This window comes from Heterodontus francisci, chromosome 1 (genome assembly GCF_036365525.1).
Source record: "Heterodontus francisci isolate sHetFra1 chromosome 1, sHetFra1.hap1, whole genome shotgun sequence".
NCBI lineage: Eukaryota > Metazoa > Chordata > Chondrichthyes > Heterodontiformes > Heterodontidae > Heterodontus > Heterodontus francisci.
Window position 1 is genome coordinate 2,979,743 of NC_090371.1, and position 21,231 is coordinate 3,000,973.

Here is a 21,231-nt window from a genome sequence, read left to right on the forward strand (position 1 = left end):
TTCGGTGGGGTTATTTCGGGTGGGGTTTATTTCGGGGTGGGGTTTATTTCGGGAGGGGGTTTATTTCGGGGAGGGTTATTTCGGGGAGGGTTTTATTTCGGTGGTGGGGTTTATTTCGGGGAGGGGGTTTATTTCGGGGAGGGGTTTTATTTCGGGGAGGGGTTTATTTCGGGGAGGGGTTTATTTCGGGGAGGGTTTTATTTCGGTGTGGGGTTTATTTCGGGGAGGGTTTTATTTCGGGGAGGGGTTTATTCGGGGGAGGGGTTTATTTCGGGGAGGGGTTTATTTCGGGGTGGGGTTTATTTCGGGGAGGGGTTTATTTCGGGGAGGGTTTATTTCGGGGAGGGGTTTATTTCGGGGTTTATCGGAACTGTCGCTCCTGTGAACGGGATCATTCGGAGTCTCCGCCCGGAGAATGTCTTCTGTTTTGCGGACACTGGATCTGATCCTGATCCTGATCCTGGGAACCGGAGCCGAACAGGAGCCGCCCCGGGGTGAGTGAACCGGAGCAGCGGTCCTTTCATGCGGAAGTTTAGCGGAGAATCGGAACCTCCCGGAGCGAGAATCAGAGAACCCCCCCCCCCCCCACCCCCCGAAACCCCCCCCCCCCCAAACCCCGAAACCCCCCCCCCCCCCCACCCCCCCGAAACCCCCCCCCCAACCCCGAACCCCCCCCCCCAACCCCCGAAACCCCCCCCCCCCAACCCCGAAACCCCCCCCCAACCCCCCGAAAACCCCCCCACCCCCGAAACCCCCCCCCCCCAACCCCGAAACCCCCCTCCCGGGAAACACCCCTCCACTTGGGAACACAGTCATTCCCAACTCCACTGCCCTCCTCCTCCCCTCTTGCCCCGCACAGACCGCAACCCAGACAGAGACCCTGACCCAGACTCCAGATAGACTCCGGTCAGACCCTGACCCAGACTCCGGATAGACCCCGGTCAGACCCTGACCCAGACTCCAGATAGACCCCGGTCAGACCCTGACCCAGACTCCGGACAGACCCCAGACAGACCCTGACCCAGACTCCGGATAGACCCCGGTCAGACCCTGACCCAGACTCCGGACAGATCCCGGTCAGACCCTGACCCAGACTCCGGACAGACCCCAGACAGACCCTGACCCAGATTCCAGATAGACCCCGGTCAGACCCTGACCCAGACTCCAGATAGACCCCCGGTCAGACCCTGACCCAGACTCCAGATAGGCCCCGGTCAGACCCCTGACCCAGACTCCGGACAGACCCCAGACAGACCCTGACCCAGACTCCGGATAGACCCCCGGTCAGACCCTGACCCAGACTCCGGATAGACCCCGGTCAGACCCTGACCCAGACTCCGGATAGACCCGCCGGTCAGACCCTTGACCCAGACTCCGGACAGACCCTGACCCAGACCCTGACCCAGACCCCGGTCAGACCCTGACCCAGACCCCGGTCAGACCCTGACCCAGACTCCGGACAGATCCCGGTCAGACCCTGACCCAGACTCCGGACAGATCCCGGGTCAGACCCTGACCCAGACTCCGGACAGATCCCGGACAGACCCTGACCCAGACTCCCGGACAGACCCTGACCCAGACTCCGGACAGACCCCGGTCAGACCCCTGACCCAGACCTCCGGACAGACCCCTGACCCAGACTCCGGACAGATCCCGGTCAGACCCTGACCCAGACTCCGGACAGATCCCGGTCAGACCCTGACCCAGACTCCGGACAGATCCCGGTCAGACCCTGACCCAGACTCCGGACAGACCCCTGGTTCAGACCCTGACCCCAGACTCCGGACAGACCCTGGTTCAGACCCTGACCCAGACTCCGGACAGATGGTTCAGACCCTGACCCAGACTCCGGACAGACCCTGGTTCAGACCCTGACCCAGACTCCGGACAGACCCTGGTTCAGACCCTGACCCAGACTCCGGACAGACCCTGGTTCAGACCCTGACCCAGACTCCGGACAGACTCTGGTTCAGACCCTGACCCAGACTCCGAACAGACCCCAACCCCGACCCAGACCCCGAGTCAGACCCTGACCCAGACTCCGGACAGACCCCGGTCAGACCCTGACCCAGACTCCGGACAGACCCCGGTCAGACCCTGACCCAGACTCCGGACAGACCCCGGTCAGACCCTGACCCAGACTCCGGACAGACCCCGGTCAGACCCTGACCCAGACTCCGGACAGACCCCGGTCACACCCTGACCCAGACTCCGGACAGACCCTGACCCTTGTACCTGTGCGCTCTTGTCACATCTCTGAATACCTGTTTTACAGAGAGAGAGTTGTCAGGCTGTGGAGCCACTTCCCGAGTCATAGAGTTATACAGCACAGAAACAGGCCCTTCAGCCCATCGTGTCTGTGCCGGCCATCAAGCACCTAACTATTCTAATCCCATTTTCCAGCCCTTGGCCCGTAGCCTTGTATGTTATGGCGTTTCAAGTGCTCATTTAAATACTACTTAAATGTTGTGAGGTTTCCTGCCTCTACCACATCTTCAGGCAGTGTGTTCCAGATTCCAACCACCCTCTGGGTGAAAAGGTTTTCCTCAAATCCCCTCTAAACCTCCTGCCGCTTACCTTAAATCTATGCCCCCTGGTTACTGACACCTCCACTAAGGGAAAAAGTGTTTGGAGTTAGTGGTTGAGGCAGAAACTGTGTCAAAATTTGAGATTAGATTAGAGAGGGGGAGGAAGGAAAGGAGCGTGGGAACAGGGTGGATAAATGTGATTAGGATTTTATGCTTCAGTGGGGGGTAAATCCCAACACAAATGGATGGGCTGAATGGCCTGTATGTGTTGTACTGTCTCTGAGGCTGGATTTTAACAAGCCCATAACGTCATGATTCCTGGTGGTGGGGGGTCCCTGAAGATGGCTTGGATGAGGTCACTACGGACCTCGAGACCGGGTGGCCTGGCCCGGTATTCCCGGTGGCAGTGAGGCTCCGTGGCAGCAATCCCCCCACCTCAGGGATGGGCCCACAATTAACATATTCAAATCAATAACATGAATACATTTAAATACAGGTAGCAGCGATGTTGAGGGCCCAGCACAATCTTCCACCTGGAGGCCAGGACTCCTGTACCTTCACATCCCTGTGCGGGGAAATGAGGTGTGACACTGGTGGCGAGGGGGGAGGGGGTACATTTATCAGTGTGGGGGGAGAGGGAAGTGGGTGGGAAATGGGGTCAAATAAACATCATGGATGTAGGAAATGGTGGGAAAATTATAGTTTAAACTTTGTGCAGCTTGGGGGGTAAAGGTCAGATGTTAAAGGTAAGTGTTTTGGGGGGTAAGGGCAAATAGTTAATGTACTTGTTATTGGGGGGGTGGGAAATTATTTCTTTAATTTTGGGGGGAATTGATTTCAAAATTGAAATTACCAGTCAGGGCTAACTGCCCTTTACAAATGGCAGCAATACCTGTGCACAGGCAGCTGACGTCATTGCCGGGGACGGACAGCCCGCCCACTCCATGTGATTGGGGAGGGGGCCGGTCTTCCCGGCTATTTAAATGAGCCGCCGCGTGGAAGATTGCAGCAACTCTTTGGGCCGCCATTTTTTGAGCATCTGCCGAGATCGGTGGCAGGCTTATAAAATGCAGCGGTGTTTCTGATGAAAGCTTGGTTTGTGAGTATTGGAACTGGGTTCTCAGTGCTGGAGTAGAGCAGAGTTTCGAGGCCGAAGGTCGAGGATTCCCCTGCTACAGGCTTCAGGTAATGAGATCAACACAGAGCAGTGTCAGGCTGCTGAGTGACTGAGTCACACCAATTCAATACTTGTAATGTGCAGAATGTTTGAGATAGAATGTCACCATTCCCTCTGTGGGAAATTCAAACTCCAGGCATTGGGGGAGGGGCAATGGGAGGGGGAGCTGGAAATTCCAGGAAGTGGAGATTCATGACCAGCAGTTCCTCACATTAATTCGGTCACTCACCTCACTATCTCTTTCAGTCCCTGCCTCTATTCATTTCTATCTATTTCCCTTGCACTCTCTCTCTCTCTCTCTCTCTCTCTCCCCCTCCCTCCTCCCTCCTCCCTCTCAGGAATATGGGAACAGGAGTAGACCATTCAGCCCCTCCAGCTTGTTGCATCATTCAATGAGATCATCACTGTTCTTTGACCTAACTCCATAAACCCACCTTTGTTCCATATCCCTACCTATGGTGAATAAAAATCCATCAATCTCCGATTTAAAATGTACTATTGACCTAGAATCAATTGCTGTTTCCAAAAGAGAATTCCAACCTCTATCACCCATCGGGCTGAGGTGGGACGGGTGTTGCTGGAAGACCATTCTGCAGTCACCTGCCACAGAGCCTGACGTCGGGAGTGCCGAGCCTGATATTCCCGGTGGCAGCACCCCACCCCCCCTGCCCCCTGCACCCCCCCCCCCCACACCCCCCCCACCACCGTCCCCCCAACAGCACCCCAGCACCCCCCACCCCCCCACACCCCCCCCCACCACTGTCCCCCCCACAGCACCCCCCACCCCCCCCCACGCGCCCTGCACCCCCCCCCCCACCACCGCACCCACCCCCCCCCCGCCCCCCCCCCTCGCCGCCCCCCCCCTCACACCCACCCCCACTGGCCCCCCCCACGCCCCCTGCACCCCCCTATGGTATCTGGTGGAAGCAGATACCATAGAGATGTTTAAGAGGCATCTTGACAAATACATGAATAGGATGGGAATAGCGGGATATGGTCCCCGGAAGTGCAGAAGGTTTTAGTTTAGGCAGGCATCAAGATCGGCGCAGGCTTGGAGGGCCGAATGGCCTGTTCCTGTGCTGTACTGTTATTTGTTCTTTGTTTGTTTGTTAAGAGGTGGTTCCATCAATGGAACAGATTGGGTCAATGGAGAGGTGTTACTTCTACTGCTGGAGTCTAACACTGGGGTTTGAAGTGTAAAATTAGGAAACACTTCTGCACACAACTGCCAGGAGCGGTGGTGGGTGAAGAAAACACTTCTGCACTTCCCGGGACCGTATCCCTCTATTCCCATCCTATTCATGTATTTGTCAAGATGCCTCTTAAACGTCGCTATCGTATCTGCTTCCACCACCTCCCCAGGCGGCAAGTTCCAGGCACTCACCACCCACTGTGTAAAGAACTTGCCTCGCACATCCCCTCTAAACTTTGCCCCTCGCACCTGAAACCCATGTCCCCGAGTAACTGACTCTTCCACCCTGGGAAAAAGCTTCTGACTATCCACTCTGTCCATGCCGCTCATAACTCTATAAACCTCTATCATGTCGCCCCTCCACCTCCGTCGTTCCAGTGAAAACAATCCGAGTTTATCCAACCTCTCCTCATAGCTAATGCCCTCCACACCAGGCAACTTTCTAAATTCTGGAGAATAAAGCCCTAGTTTATATAATCTATCTGTCCTTTAATCTTCAGAGTTAAGGTATTATTCTGGTAATCCTGTGCTGCATTAAAGGCCTGCTGAGGTCATGAAAAGAAAACCCGACCCGTACCTGGACAGAACCACATCCAACCCGAGCCCGAGCCGGTCCGGGTCCCTCCATTTCTTCCCGCGCCCAACCTGACCCGAGCCTGACCCGAACCGGCCCGACCACCGGAATGTTCCCTTTGCCTACCTTCCGACTCCCAATCAGCAGGACGAGCATGATGATGTCATAGAGATGCTGGCTGTGCAGACTCAGTTTCCCTCCTTGACGTCCCAGACTCCCAACTCAGGTAGATCTTTTTTTTACTTTTAACACTTACCAGCAGAGCAAAATGCAATTCTGGCTGTGTGTGTCCATCCCGGACCTGACCCGACCCGACCCGACCCAACCCGATCCGAGCCAGAAAGCCATTCCCGGACAAGCGACCCGACCCAACACGTGTCATCGGGTCCTGTCGGGTTCTGGTCGGGTAGCGGGCCTTTCGGCTGCACTCCCTCCAAGGCCAGTATATCCCTGCTAAGGTGTAGTGCCCACAGTACTCTAGGTGGGGTCTAACCAGGGCTTTGTACAGCTGATACATGACTTCCACCCCCTTGTATTCTAGTGCTCTGGATATAAAGGCCAACATGTTATTAGATTCTTTGATTTTGATGAATCAAATGACCACCTCTACTGTAATGACTGACTGATGCCAAAGTCCCCAATGAAACATTACTGTCTCTCGGCTGGATTCTTCTCATGGTCTGACCTTCATCTCCACTCCTTTAGCCCAACAAGCACAAACTTGAAAGGATATGTCAGACGACTGGTTTAATCATTGACTGCCACATCTGGCTGGACCATGTAAAACATTATTGATTCCTGCTCTTATCCACTAAAACTGCTCCCACACAGGAGGTTTGTAAACAAAATTAGAGCACATGGGATTGGGGGGGAATATACTGCAATGGATTGAGAATTGGTTAACAGACAGAAAGCAGAGAGTAGGAATAAATGGGTCATTCTCAGGATGACAGGCTGTTACTAGTGGGGTACCGCAAAGATCAGTGCTGGGGCTGCAGCTGTTTACAGTCTATATAAATGATTTGGATGTGGGGACCAATTGTAATATTTCCAAATTTGCAGATAAACTAGGAGGGAGTGTAAGTTGTGAGGAGGATGCAAGGAGACTTCAAGGGGATTTGGACAGGCTAAGTGAGTGGGCAAGATCATAGCAGATGGAATATAATGTGAATAAATGTGAAGTTATCCATTTGGGTAGAAAAAACAGAATATTTCTTAAATGGTAAGATGTTGGGAAGTGTTGATGTCCAAAGAGACCTGGGTGTCCTTGTTCGTGAGTCACTGAAAGCTAGTTTGCAGGTGCAGCAAGCAATTAGGAAGGCAAATGGTATGTTGGACTTCATTGCAAGGGTGGGTTTGAGTACAGGGGTGAAGATGTATTGCTGCAATTGTATAAAGCCTTGGTGAGACGGCACCTGGAGTATTGTGTACAGTTTTGGTCTCCGCATGGAGAGGTTTGCCACAGAAGGAGTGCAACGGAGGTTCACCAGACTAATCCCTAGGATGTTGGGATTGTCTTATGAGGAGAGACTGCAGAAACTGGGCCTGTATTCTCCATAGTTTCGAAGAATGAGAGGTGATCTCGTTTAAATTCTGAACACTGAACAAATATTTTGTCTGTCTTCACAGTAGAAGACACAAGTTCCATACCAGAAATAGAGTGTAACCTAGGGGCTAAAAAGTGAGGAAATTAAGGAAATTGCTATCAGCCGAGAAGAAGTATTGGAGAAACTTAAGGGGATAAAATGTGACAAATCCCAGGACCACGGTTCTCAAAGAGATAGTTGCAGAGATAGTGTATACGCTAGCTATGATTTTCCAAAATTCTTTAGATTCGGGAAAGATCCCATCAGATTGGAAGTTGGCAAATGTTACACAGCTTTTCAGTAAAGGAGGGAGAGAGAAAACAGGGAACTACAGGCCAGTTATTCTAACACCAGTGGTTGGGAAAATGCTGGAATCTATTATTAAGGATGTCTTAACAATGAATTTGGAAAAGTACAGTCTGATCAGAACAAGTCAGCATGGTTTTACTAAAGGGAAATCCTGTTTAACAAATTTATTAGAGTTTTTTGAGGATGTAACTAGTAAGGTAGATAAAGGGGAACCAGTAGATGTAGTATACCTAGATTTCTAAAAGGCATTCGATAAGGTACCACATAAAAGATTAATAGGCAAGATAAGGGCTCATGGAGTTGGGGGTAATATATTAGCGTGGATAGAGGATTGGTTAACAGACAGGAAGCAACAAGTGGGCATAAATGGAGCATTTTCAAATTGGCTGGCAGTGAACAGTGGGGTGTCACAAGGATCAGTGCTGGGGCCTCAGCTATTTACAATCGATATTAATGATGCTCAAAGAGACTTGGCTGTACTTGTAGAAGGAATGCAGAAAGTTAACATGTAGGTACAACAAGCAATTAGGAAGGCAAATGGTATGTTGGCCTTCATTGCAAGGGTGGGTTTGAGTACAGGGGTGAAGATGTATTGCATCAATTGTATAAAGCCTTAGTGAGACCACACCTGGAGTATTGTGTACAGTTTGGTCTCCTCATCTAAGGAAGGAGATACTTGCCATGGAGGGAGTGTAACAGAAGTTCACCAGACTAATCCCTGGGATGTCGGGATTGTCTTATGAGGAGAGACTGCAGAAACTGGGCCTGTATTCTCTAGAGTTCTGAAGAATGAGAGGTGATCTCATTTAAACTTACAAAATTCTTACGGCGTGTGACAGGGTGGATGTTGACAGGATGTTTCCCCTGGCTAGTGAGTCTCGAACCAGGAGACAGAGTCTCAGAATAACGGGCAGGGTATTTAAAACTAAGATGAGGAGGAATTTCTTCACTCAGAGGGTGGTGAATCTGTGGAATTCTCTGACGCAGAGGGCTGTGGAAGCTCAATCATTGAGTGTGTTCAAGATAGAATTTGATTTCTGAATACTAATGACATTCAGTGATATGGGGATAGTGCGGGAAAAATGGCATAGTGGTAGATGATCAGGTATGATCTGTTTGAATAGTGGAGCAGGCTCGACAGACCCAATGGCCTATGCTGACTATTCCAGGATCATCCTGGAATGAAAAGATAATTCCCAGTTTCTTTTCTCTATTGCAAACCACCTTGTTGAACCTCCCCCTGCTGTCTCCTCCCCCTCCTGTCTCCTCCACCCTAACCTCCAACATTAAGTGCAAGGAGCTCATGAACTTCTTTGTCACTAAGATTGAGACCATCCAATCAGCTACCTCTGCTGCGTCCTCCCTTCCACGAGCCTCCCCCCTCCCCCCCATCCCCCCCGGCCAAACATCCTCTAAACACTGCACTAGCCCTGAGCTCACATCTTTCTCCAGTTTCTCTCCTATCTCCCTTCATGCCCTTATCTTGTCCATGAGAGTCACCTCCTGTTTCCTTCATCCTATTCTCATTACACTGATGGTCTGAGAAAACACAGAGAGGTGCATGAATTAGAGAGTAGTTATAATGGGGGCTTAAATTATCCTAATATAGACTGGGATAGTAGTAGTGTAAAGGAGAGTGAAGGGCAAGAGTTCCTCGAGTGTGTTCAGGAAAATTTTCTACAGCAGTATGTTTCCAAACCAATGAGAAAGGAGGCACTGCTGGTTCTGGAGAATGAGGTGGATCAAGTGTCAGTAGAGGAACATTGGGACAGTGATTCTAGTATAGAGGCATACGTACGATTTGGAGGAAAATGTAGCTGGTCTGATTAGTAAGTTTGCGGACGACACAAAGGTTGGTGGAGTTGCGGATAATGATGAGGATTGTCAGAGGATACAGCAGGATATAGATCGGTTGGAGACTTGGGCAGAGAAATGGCAGATGGAGTTTAATCCGGACAAATGTGAGGTAATGCATTTTGGAAGGTCTAATGCAGGTGGGAGGTATACAGTAAATGGCAGAACCCTTAGGAGTATTGACAGGCAAAGAGATCTGGGCGTACAGGTCCACAGGTCACTGAAAGTGGCAACGCAGGTGGATAAGGTAGTCAAGAAGGCATACGGCATGCTTGCCTTCATCAGTCAGGGCATAGAGTATAAAAATTGTCAAGTCATGTTGCAGGTGTACAGAACCTCAGTTAGGCCACACTTAGAATATTGCATGCAATTCTGGTCACCACACTACCAGAAGGACGTGGAGGTTTTGGAGAGGGTACAGAGGAGGTTTACCAGGATGTTGCCTGGTCTGGAGGGCATTAGCTATGAGGACAGGTTGGAAAAACCTGGATTGTTTTCACTGGAACGACGAAGGTGGAGGGGCGACATGATAGAGGTTTATAGAGTTATGAGCGGCATGGACAGAGTGGATAGTCAGAAGCTTTTTCCCAGGGTGGAAGAGTCAGTTACTAGGGGACATAGGTTTAAGGTGCGAGGGGCAAAGTTTGGAGGGGGTGTGCGAGGCAAGTTCTTTACACAGAGGGTGGTGAGTGCCTGGAACTTGCTGCCTGGGGAGGTGGTGGAAGCAGATGCGATAGCGACATTTAAGATGCATCTTGACAAATACATGAATAGGATGGGAATAGAGGGATATGGGCCCCGGAAGTGCAGAAGGTTTTAGTTTAGGCAGGCATCAAGATCGGCGCAGGCTTGGAGGGCCGAATGGCCTGTTCCTGTGCTGTACTGTTCTTTGTTCTTTGTACATACATGCGAACATATGAATTAGGAACAAGAGTAGGCCACTCAGCCCCTCGAGCCTGCTTCACCATTTAGTAAGATCATGGCTGATCTGATTGTAATCTGAACTCCATATTCCCGCCTATCCCCAATAACCTTTCACCCCCTTGTTTATCAAGAATCTATCTCCCTCTGCCTTAAAAATATTCAAAGACTCTGCTTCCACCACCTTTTGAGGAAGAGAATTCCAAAGACTCACCACCCTCTGAGAGAAAAAAATTTCTCCTCATCTCTGTCTTAAATGGGTGACCCCTTATTTTTAAACAGTGACCCCTAGTTCTAGATTCTCCCACAGGGGAAACATCCTTTCCATATCCACCCTGTCAACACCCCTCAGGATCTTGTATGTTTCAATCAAGTCGCCTCTTACTCTTCTAAACTCCAGCGGATACAAGCCTAGCCTGTCCAATCTTTCCTCGTAAGGCAACCCACCCGTTCCAGGTATTAGTCTAGTGAACCTTCTCTGTACTGCCTCCAACGCATTTACGTCCTTTCTTAAATAAGGAGACCAGTACTGTACACAGTATTCCAGATGTGGTCTCACCAATACCCTGTATAACTGAAGCATAACCTCCCTACTTTTGTATTCAATTCCCTTCGGGGGAAGTTCTGACCTCCTCTTTTTTTAAAATCATTCATGGGATGCGGGCGTCACTGGCCAGGCCAGCATTTATTGCCCATCCCTAATTGCCCTTGAGAAGGTAGTGGTGAGATAATGAGGCTAATGCTCTGGGGACACGGATTTGAATCCCACCACAGCAAATGGTGAAATTAATAAACTGGAATTAAAAGCTGGTCTAATGATGGCCATGAAACCATTGACGATTGTTGTAAAAACCCATCTGGTCCACTATGTCCATTAGGGAAGGAAATCTGCTGTCCTTACCTGGTCTGGCCTACATGTGACTCCAGACCCACAGCAATGTGGTTAACTCTTACATGCCCTCTGAAATGGCCGAGCAAGCCACTGAGTTCAAGGGCAATTAGGGATGGACAATAAATGCTGGCCTGGCCAGCGATGCCCAGAGCCCATGAATGATTAAAAAAAAACAGTGGCATCTGTTTCATCACTGGTTCTTTTGCCAGTCGCCTTCAATCTTTATCCTCACTGTGCTTTCGGAAGGATGTGAAGTAAAGGCCTGCTCAGGTCAGGAAAGAAAATCCCGACTCGTCCCGATAGTACCACATCGGACCCAACCTGACCCGACCCGACAGAACCACATCGGACCCAACCTGACCCGACCCGACAGAACCACATCGGACCCAACCTGACCCGACCCGACAGAACCACATCGGACCCAACCTGACCTGACCCGACAGAACCACATCGGACCCAACCTGACCTGACCCGACAGAACCACATCGGACCCAACCTGACCTGACCCGACAGAACCACATCGGACCCAACCTGACCTGACCCGACAGAACCACATCAGACCCAACCTGACCCGGCAGAACCACATCGGACCCAACCTGACCCGGCAGAACCACATCGGACCCAACCTGACCCGGCAGAACCACATCGGACCCAACCTGACCCGACAGAACCACATCGGACCCAACCTGACCCGACAGAACCACATCGGACCCGACCTGACCCGACAGAACCACATCGGACCCGACCCGACCCGACAGAACCACATTGGACCCGACCCGACAGAACCACATCGGACCCAACCTGACCTGACCCGACAGAACCACATCGGACCCAACCTGACCTGACCCGACAGAACCACATCGGACCCAACCTGACCTGACCCGACAGAACCACATCGGACCCAACCTGACCTGACCCGACAGAACCACATCGGACCCAACCTGACCTGACCCGACAGAACCACATCAGACCCAACCTGACCCGGCAGAACCACATCGGACCCAACCTGACCCGGCAGAACCACATCGGACCCAACCTGACCCGGCAGAACCACATCGGACCCAACCTGACCTGACCCGACAGAACCACATCGGACCCAACCTGACCTGACCCGACAGAACCACATCGGACCCAACCTGACCTGACCCGACAGAACCACATCGGACCCAACCTGACCTGACCCGACAGAACCACATCGGACCCAACCTGACCTGACCCGACAGAACCACATCGGACCCAACCTGACCTGACCCGACAGAACCACATCGGACCCAACCTGACCTGACCCGACAGAACCACATCGGACCCAACCTGACCTGACCCGACAGAACCACATCGGACCCAACCTGACCCGGCAGAACCACATCGGACCCAACCTGACCCGGCAGAACCATATCGGACCCAACCTGACCCGGCAGAACCATATCGGACCCAACCTGACCCGACAGAACCACATCGGACCCAACCTGACCCGACAGAACCACATCGGACCCAACCCGACCCGACAGAACCACATTGGACCCGACCCGACAGAACCACATCGGACCCAACCTGACCCGACAGAACCACATCGGACCCAACCCGACCCGACAGAACCACATCGGACCCAACCCGACCCGACAGAACCACATCGGACCCAACCCGACCCGACAGAACCACATCGGACCCAACCTGACCCGACAGAACCACATCGGACCCAACCTGACCTGACCCGACAGAACCAGATCGGACCCAACCTGACCTGACCCGACAGAACCAGATCGGACCCAACCTGACCTGACCCGACAGAACCACATCGGACCCAACCTGACCCGGCAGAACCACATCGGACCCAACCTGACCCGGCAGAACCACATCGGACCTAACCTGACCCGACAGAACCACATCGGACCCAACCTGACCCGACAGAACCACATCGGACCCAACCTGACCCGACCTGACAGAACCACACCGGACCCAACCTGACCCGACCCGACAGAACCACATCGGACCCAACCTGACCCGACCCGACAGAACCACATCGGACCCAACCTGACCTGACCCGACAGAACCACATCGGACCCAACCCGACCCGACAGAACCACATCGGACCCAACCTGACCCGACAGAACCACATCGGACCCAACCTGACCCGGCAGAACCACATCGGACCCAACCTGACCTGACCCGACAGAACCACATCGGACCCAACCTGACCCGACAGAACCACATCGGACCCAACCTGGCCCGACCCGACAGAACCACATCGGACCCAACCTGACCCGACCCGGCAGAACCACATCGGACCCAACCTGACCCGACCCGGCAGAACCACATCGGACCCAACCTGACCCGACCCGACAGAACCACATCGGACCCAACTTGACCCGACCCGACAGAACCACATCGGACCCAACCTGACCCGACCCGACAGAACCACATCGGACCCAACCTGACCCGACCCGACAGAACCACATCGGACCCAACCTGACCCGACCCGACAGAACCACATCGGACCCAACCTGACCCGACCCGACAGAACCACATCGGACCCAACCTGACCCGACAGAACCACATCGGACCCAACCTGACCCGACAGAACCACATCGGACCCAACCTGACCCGACCTGACAGAACCACATCGGTCCCAACCTGACCCGACCCGACAGAACCACATCGGTCCCAACCTGACCAGACCTGACAGACCCACATCGGACCCAACTTGACCTGACCCGACAGAACCACATCGGACCCAACCTGACCAGACCCGACAGAACCACATCGGACCCAACCTGACCTGACCCGACCGAACCACATCGGACCCAACCCGACCCGACAGAACCACATCGGACCCAACCTGACCCGACAGAACCACATCGGACCCAACCTGACCCGGCAGAACCACATCGGACCCAACCTGACCTGACCCGACAGAACCACATCGGACCCAACCTGACCCGACAGAACCACATCGGACCCAACCTGACCCGACCCGACAGAACCACATCGGTCCCAACCTGACCAGACCTGACAGACCCACATCGGACCCAACTTGACCTGACCCGACAGAACCACATCGGACCCAACCTGACCAGACCCGACAGAACCACATCGGACCCAACCTGACCTGACCCGACCGAACCACATCGGACCCAACCTGACCTGACAGAACCACATCGGTCCCAACCTGACCTGACCCGACAGAACCACATCGGTCCCAACCTGACCAGACCTGACAGACCCACATCGGACCCAACTTGACCTGACCCGACAGAACCACATCGGACCCAACCTGACCTGACCCGACCGAACCACATCGGACCCAACCTGACCCAACCCGACAGAACCACATCGACCCAACCCAAGACCGACCCGACCTGAGACCGACCCGACCGAGCCAACAGAACCACATTGGACCTGAACCGAGCTGAGCCGAGCCAACTTGACCTGACCTGACCTGACGCGAGACCGACTTGATTGAGCCGACAGAACCACATCGGTCCTGAACCCAACCTGGACCGACCCAACCCTACCCGCGCCCAACCACCGGAATGTTCGCTTTACCTACATTCCAATTCCGAATCTGTTTTTCGCTTTTTCAGTTTGTGCAGATAAGCAACAAAAACTGTAATCGGACTTGAAAGGTTGTTTAAAAAGATGAAGATTGGAGCGACGACGTCAGTGATTCTTTGGTCAGGAGTTAAACAGAAACCCATGGAGTTTTACACACAATCAGTACTCTACTAGACTAGAGTCCTGACGGCGATCTTTTTATATATTTTGTATAAATACTGTATATTTTATAATAATGAATGACTCGGAACCTTCCTGGTCTCTGCATCTCAGCTGCTCACTGGATAAACTTGCAGCAAGTATTTCAACCTGTAAAGCAGGAGTCTAGGTAATGTATAATGATATTTTCTGAGCCTTTGAGCAATTGCTGTGTTTATTTTAAGCAATACAGATACTGGTACAGTGTGGCACAACTCCATGGATTTCTGTTTAACTCGTGACCAAATAATCACTGACTTCGTGGCTCCAATCTTCATCTTTTTAAACAACCTTTCAAGTCCAATTAATACTGTGTGCGCCCGACCCGACCCGAACCCGAAAGCCGGACCTGGAAGAGCAACCCCACCCCAATATATGTTGTCAGGTCCTGTCGGGTAGCAGGCCTTTGATGTGAAGGCGTTAGAGAGGGTGCAGAAAAGGTTCACTAAAATAGTTCCAGGGATGAGGAATTTCAGTTATGAAGATAGATTGGAGAAGTTAGGACTGTTTTCCTTGGAGAAGAGAAGGCTGAGAGGTGATTTGATAGAGGTATTCAAAATCATGAGGGTTCTGGACGGAGAAGATAGAAAGAAACTGTTGCCATTGGCCGAAGGATCCAGAAGCAAAGGACAGCAACTTAAGGTAATTGGCAAAAGAAGCAGTGACATGAGGAAAAACTCCCTTTCATACAGCGAGTGGTTAAGATCTGGAATGCACTGTCTGTGAGTGTGGTGGAGGCAGGTTCAGTTGCAACATTCAAAAGGGAATTGGATAATTATCCGAAGGGAGAAAATTTGCAGGGCTAAGGGGAAAAGGCGGGGGAGTGGGACTCGCCGAGATTCTCTTGTGTAACTATGATTCTATTCTACAATTGTAACTCTGGCCTCCTGTGTATCCCTGACTTTAATCACTCCACTTTTGGTGGTCGCGCCTTCAGTTGCCTGGGCCGTAAGCTCTGGAATACCCTCCCTACACCTCGCCATCTCTCCACCTCACTTTCCTCCTTTAAGACACTCCTTAAAACCTACCTCTTTGACCAAATTTTTGGTCACCTGACTGAATATCTCCTTATGTGGCTCAGTTTCATACTTTGTTTTATAATGCTCCTGTGAAGCAGCATGGGACGTTTTATTATGTAAAAGATGTTCGAAGTTGTTGTTGATTATTTTCTGTTTATGACATTTTAATGATTCTTTGAGCTGCCACTGTTTCTAACTCTAAGACTCTATTCTCCATCCAAAGTGAATGACCTCACATTTGCCTACATTGAAATCCATTTGCCACAGTTTTGTCCATTCGCTTAATCTATCAAATTGTCTTTGTAATTTTATGCTTCTGCACACACTACTTACAATGTCGCCTAGCTTTGTGTCATCGGCAAATTTGGAAATGTGGCTTTCTATCAAAACATCTTGAGTCTCACAAAGTCCATTAGGGATGGGCAATAAATGCTGGCTTTACTAGTGACACTCACGGCCCAGGAAAGAATATAAAAAAGTTAATGCAGTGAATAGTTGAAGCCCCAACACAGATTCTGGCCAGACACCATTAGTCACATCCTGCCAATTAGAGTACCTGCCCATTATCCCGACTCTGTGTCCTGTCATTCAACCAATTTCCCAACCAGCTCAATCATTTCCCTTTAATTCCATGAGTTTCAGCTTTAACTAACAGTTGCTTATGTTTCTGGAAGCCTTTATAAATAACATCTATAGACATTCCCCTGTCCACTACTTTTAGTCACATCTTCAAAAAATCCCCCTCCCTCTCATTTCCCTCTCCCCCTCCCTCTCGTTTCCCTCTCCCCCTCCCTCTCGTTTCCCTCTCCCCCTCCCTCTCGTTTCCCTCTCCCCCTCCCTCTCGTTTCCCTCTCCCCCTCCCTCTCGTTTCCCTCTCCCCCTCCCTCTCGTTTCCCTCTCCCCCTCCCTCTCGTTTCCCTCTCCCCCTCCCTCTCGTTTCCCTCTCCCCCTCCCTCTCGTTTCCCTCTCCCTCTCCCCTTCGTTTCCCTATTACCCCTCCCATCTCCCTTTCATACAAACATAGGAACTAGGAGCAGAAGTAGGCCATTCAACCCCTCCAGCCTGCCCCCCCATTCAATAAGATCATGGCTGATCTGGTCGAATTCCACTCTCCCATCTACCCCCGATAATCTTTGATCCCCTTGCCTAACAAGAATCTATCCACTTCCGCCTTAAAAATATTCAATGACCCTGCCTCCACCGCCTTCTGAGGCAGAGAATTCCAAAGTCGCACAACCCTCTGAGGGAAAACATTTCTCCTCATCTCGGTCCTAAAAGGGTGACCGCTAATTTTAAAACAGTGGCCCCTAGTTCTGGACTCACCCACAAGAGGAAACATCCCTTCCACATCCACCTTGTCAAGACCGTTCAGGATCTTATAAACTTCATTCAAGTCTTCCCTCACTCTTCAAAACTCCAGTGAAAACAAACCCAATCTGTCCAACCTTTCCTCATAAGACAACCCGCTCATTCCAGGTATCAATCTAGTAAACCTCTTCTGAACTGCCTCCAACGCATTCACATCCTTCCTTAAATAAGGAGACCAAAACTGCACACAGTATTCAATATGTGGTCTCACCAATACCCTGTATAACTGAAGCATAACATCTTTACTTTTATTTTCAATTCTTCTCATATTAAAGGATAGCATTCCATTAGCCGCCTTTATTACATGCTGTACCTGTATACTAACTTTTTGTGGCTCGTGCACGAGAACACCTAGATCCCTCTGCACCTCGGAATTCTGCAGTCGTTTCTGGTTAAGTAATACTCTGCTTTTTTATTCTTCCTGCCAAAGTGAACAACTTCACATTTTCCCACATTATACTCCATCTGACAGATTTTTGCCCACTCACTCAACCTATCTGTCTGCAACCTCCTTATGACCTCTTCACAACATATTTTCCTAGCTATCTTTGTGTCATCTGCAAATTTAGCCACCAAGCCATCGCTCCCCTCATCTAAGTCATTGATATAAATTGTAAAAAGTTGAGGCCCCAGCACAGAACCCCTGCGGTACTTCACTCAGAAAAGGACCCATTTATGCCAGTCAGCCAATCTTCTATCCATGTTAATATGTTATCCCCTGCACCATGAGCTCCTACTTTTCACAATAATCTTTTATGTGGCACCTTGTCAAATGCCTTCTGGAAATCCAAGTACAGTATGTTAATAGGCTCCCCTTTATCCACAGTGCATGATACTCCTTCAAAGAACTCCAATAAATTGGTTAAACACGATCTCCCTTTCACAAAAACATGTTGACTATTCCCGATCACTTGAGTTTTTCTAAGTGCTCAGCTGTAGCCGCCTTAATGATCGATTCTAACACCTTCCCCACGACAGACGTCAAGCTAAATGGCCTATAGTTACCTCCCCCTCCCCCATCTCCCTCTTCCCCACCTTTGTCCCTCTGTCTTCCCCATTACACCCTCTCTGCCCCACCACGCCCCCACCACCCCCAGACTCCCTCTTCCCCCTGCGATATGTTTCCTGTGTGTTGCTTATTTGCCTGCAGCTGTTCCTTGAGTTCACTTTGTGCTCAATCCTGATGCTGTGTGAGAGAGTGAGAAGCTGTGCTTCTCTTTCCACAGATGCTGCCAGACCTGCTGAGTGGTTCCAGCATTTCTTGTTTTTATTATAGTGAGAAGATGTGCTTGGGACATAATGCACACACCAAGGGCCCTCATCCTGGCTGCGGTCACACATCGGGGGCCTTCGGCCTGGCTGGGGCAATGCTCACATATTCACACTACCTCCTCTGAGAGTGTGAGACTGTGTGAAACTCCCGGGATTAAACTGCTGCAATTTCTGGAGGCGTCTGCATTCCATCAAACAGACAGCATCTGTTTTGGTGTACAATAATGTCAATAGATGTATTTATCAGCAATCAGAGCTCAAGTCAGTCACAAGGCTGGTGAGGGGGTTTTGTGTGTGTGTGTGTGAGCCCAAGATACAAAGTATCTCTGAGAGACATAACACTGACTCTCACTGGGGTACAGGTCCCACACACACTGACTCTCTCTGGGGTTCGGGTTCCACACACACTGACTCTCTCTGGGGTACAGGTCCCACACACACTGACTCTCACTGGGGTACGGGTCCCACACACACTGACTCTCTCTGGGGTTCGGGTTCCACACACACTGACTCTCTCTGGGGTACAGGTCCCACACACACTGACTCTCACTGGGGTTCGGGTTCCACACACACTGACTCTCACTGGGGTACAGTTCCACACACACTGACTCTCTCTGGGGTTCGGGTCCCACACACACTGACTCTCACGGGGGTACAGTTCCACACACACTGACTCTCACGGGGGTACAGTTCCACACACACTGACTCTCTCTGGGGTACAGGTCCCACACACACTGACTCTCTCTGGGGTTCGGGTCCCACACACACTGACTCTCTCTGGGGTACGGGTTCCACACACACTGACTCTCACTGGGGTACAGGTCCCACACACACTGACTCTCACTGGGGTACGGGTCCCACACACACTGACTCTCTCTGGGGTACGGGTTCCACACACACTGACTCTCACTGGGGTTCGGGTCCCACACACACTGACTCTCTCTGGGGTACGGGTTCCACACACACTGACTCTCTCTGGGGTACAGGTCCCACACACACTGACTCTCTCTGGGGTACGGGTTCCACACACACTGACTCTCTCTGGGGTACGGGTTCCACACACACTGACTCTCACTGGGGTACAGGTCCCACACACACTGACTCTCACTGGGGTACAGGTCCCACACACACTGACTCTCTCTGGGGTACGGGTTCCACACACACTGACTCTCTCTGGGGTACAGGTCCCACACACACTGACTCTCTCTGGGGTTCGGGTTCCACACACACTGACTCTCTCTGGGGTACGGGTTCCACACACACTGACTCTCTCTGGGGTTCGGGTTCCACACACACTGACTCTCTCTGGGGTTCGGGTCCCACACGCACTGACTCTCACTGGGGTACAGGTCCCACACACACTGACTCTCTCTGGGGTACAGGTCCCACACACACTGACTCTCACTGGGGTACAGGTCCCACACACACTGACTCTCACTGGGGTTCGGGTCCCACACACACTGACTCTCTCTGGGGTACGGGTCCCACACACACTGACTCTCTCTGGGGTACAGGTCCCACACACACTGACTCTCACTGGGGTACAGGTCCCACACACACTGACTCTCTCTGGGGTACGGGTTCCACACACACTGACTCTCTCTGGGGTACAGGTCCCACACACACTGACTCTCTCTGGGGTTCGGGTTCCACACACACTGACTCTCTCTGGGGTTCGGGTTCCACACACACTGACTCTCTCTGGGGTTCGGGTCCCACACGCACTGACTCTCTCTGGGGTACAGGTCCCACACACACTGACTCTCTCTGGGGTACAGGTCCCACACACACTGACTCTCACTGGGGTACAGGTCCCACACACACTGACTCTCACTGGGGTTCGGGTCCCACACACACTGACTCTTTCTGGGGTTCGGGTCCCACACACACTGACTCTCACTGGGGTACAGGTCCCACACACACTGACTCTCTCTGGGGTACAGGTCCCACACACACTGACTCTCACTGGGGTTCAGGTCCCACACATACTGACTCTCACTGGGGTACAGGTCCCACACACACTGACTCTCTCTGGGGTTCGGGTTCCACACACACTGACTCTCTCTGGGGTTCGGGTTCCACACACACTGACTCTCACTGGGGTTCGGGTTCCACACACACTGACTCTCTCTGGGGTACGGGTTCCACACACACTGACTCTCACTGGGGTACAGGTCCCACACACACTGACTCTCTCTGGGGTTCGGGTCCCACACACACTGACTCTCACTGGGGTTCGGGTTCCACACACACTGACTCTCTCTGGGGTTCGGGTCCCACACGCACTGACTCTCACTGGGGTACAGGTCCCACACACACTGACTCTCACTGGGGTTCGGGTTCCACACACACTGACTCTCTCTGGGGTTCGGGTTCCACACACACTGACTCTCTCTGGGGTTCGGGTTCCACACACACTGACTCTCTCTGGGGTTCGGGTTCCACACACACTGACTCTCACTGGGGTTCGGGTCCCACACACACTGACTCTCTCTGGGGTTCGGGTCCCACACACACTGACTCTCACTGGGGTTCGGGTCCCACACACACTGACTCTCACTGGGGTACGGGTCCCACACACACTGACTCTCACTGGGGTACAGTTCCACACACACTGACTCTCACTGGGGTACAGGTCCCACACACACTGACTCTCTCTGGGGTTCGGGTCCCACACACACTGACTCTCACTGGGGTACAGTTCCACACACACTGACTCTCACTGGGGTACAGGTCCCACACACACTGACTCTCTCTGGGGTTCGGGTTCCACACACACTGACTCTCAC

General features: G+C 51.9%; 1 protein-coding gene across 1 annotated transcript in view; it reads left to right on the forward strand.

The window, feature by feature from the left end:
* The first annotated feature begins 353 nt into the window (after positions 1 to 353).
* LOC137373719 (disintegrin and metalloproteinase domain-containing protein 19-like) overlaps positions 354 to 21,231 on the forward strand; it is a 259,745-nt gene continuing 238,867 nt past the window's right edge. The window contains exon 1 of the mRNA XM_068038956.1: positions 354 to 494. Coding sequence (XP_067895057.1) covers positions 416 to 494 — 79 coding nt within the window. The 5' untranslated portion in view covers positions 354 to 415. The remainder of the gene's footprint in view (positions 495 to 21,231) is intronic.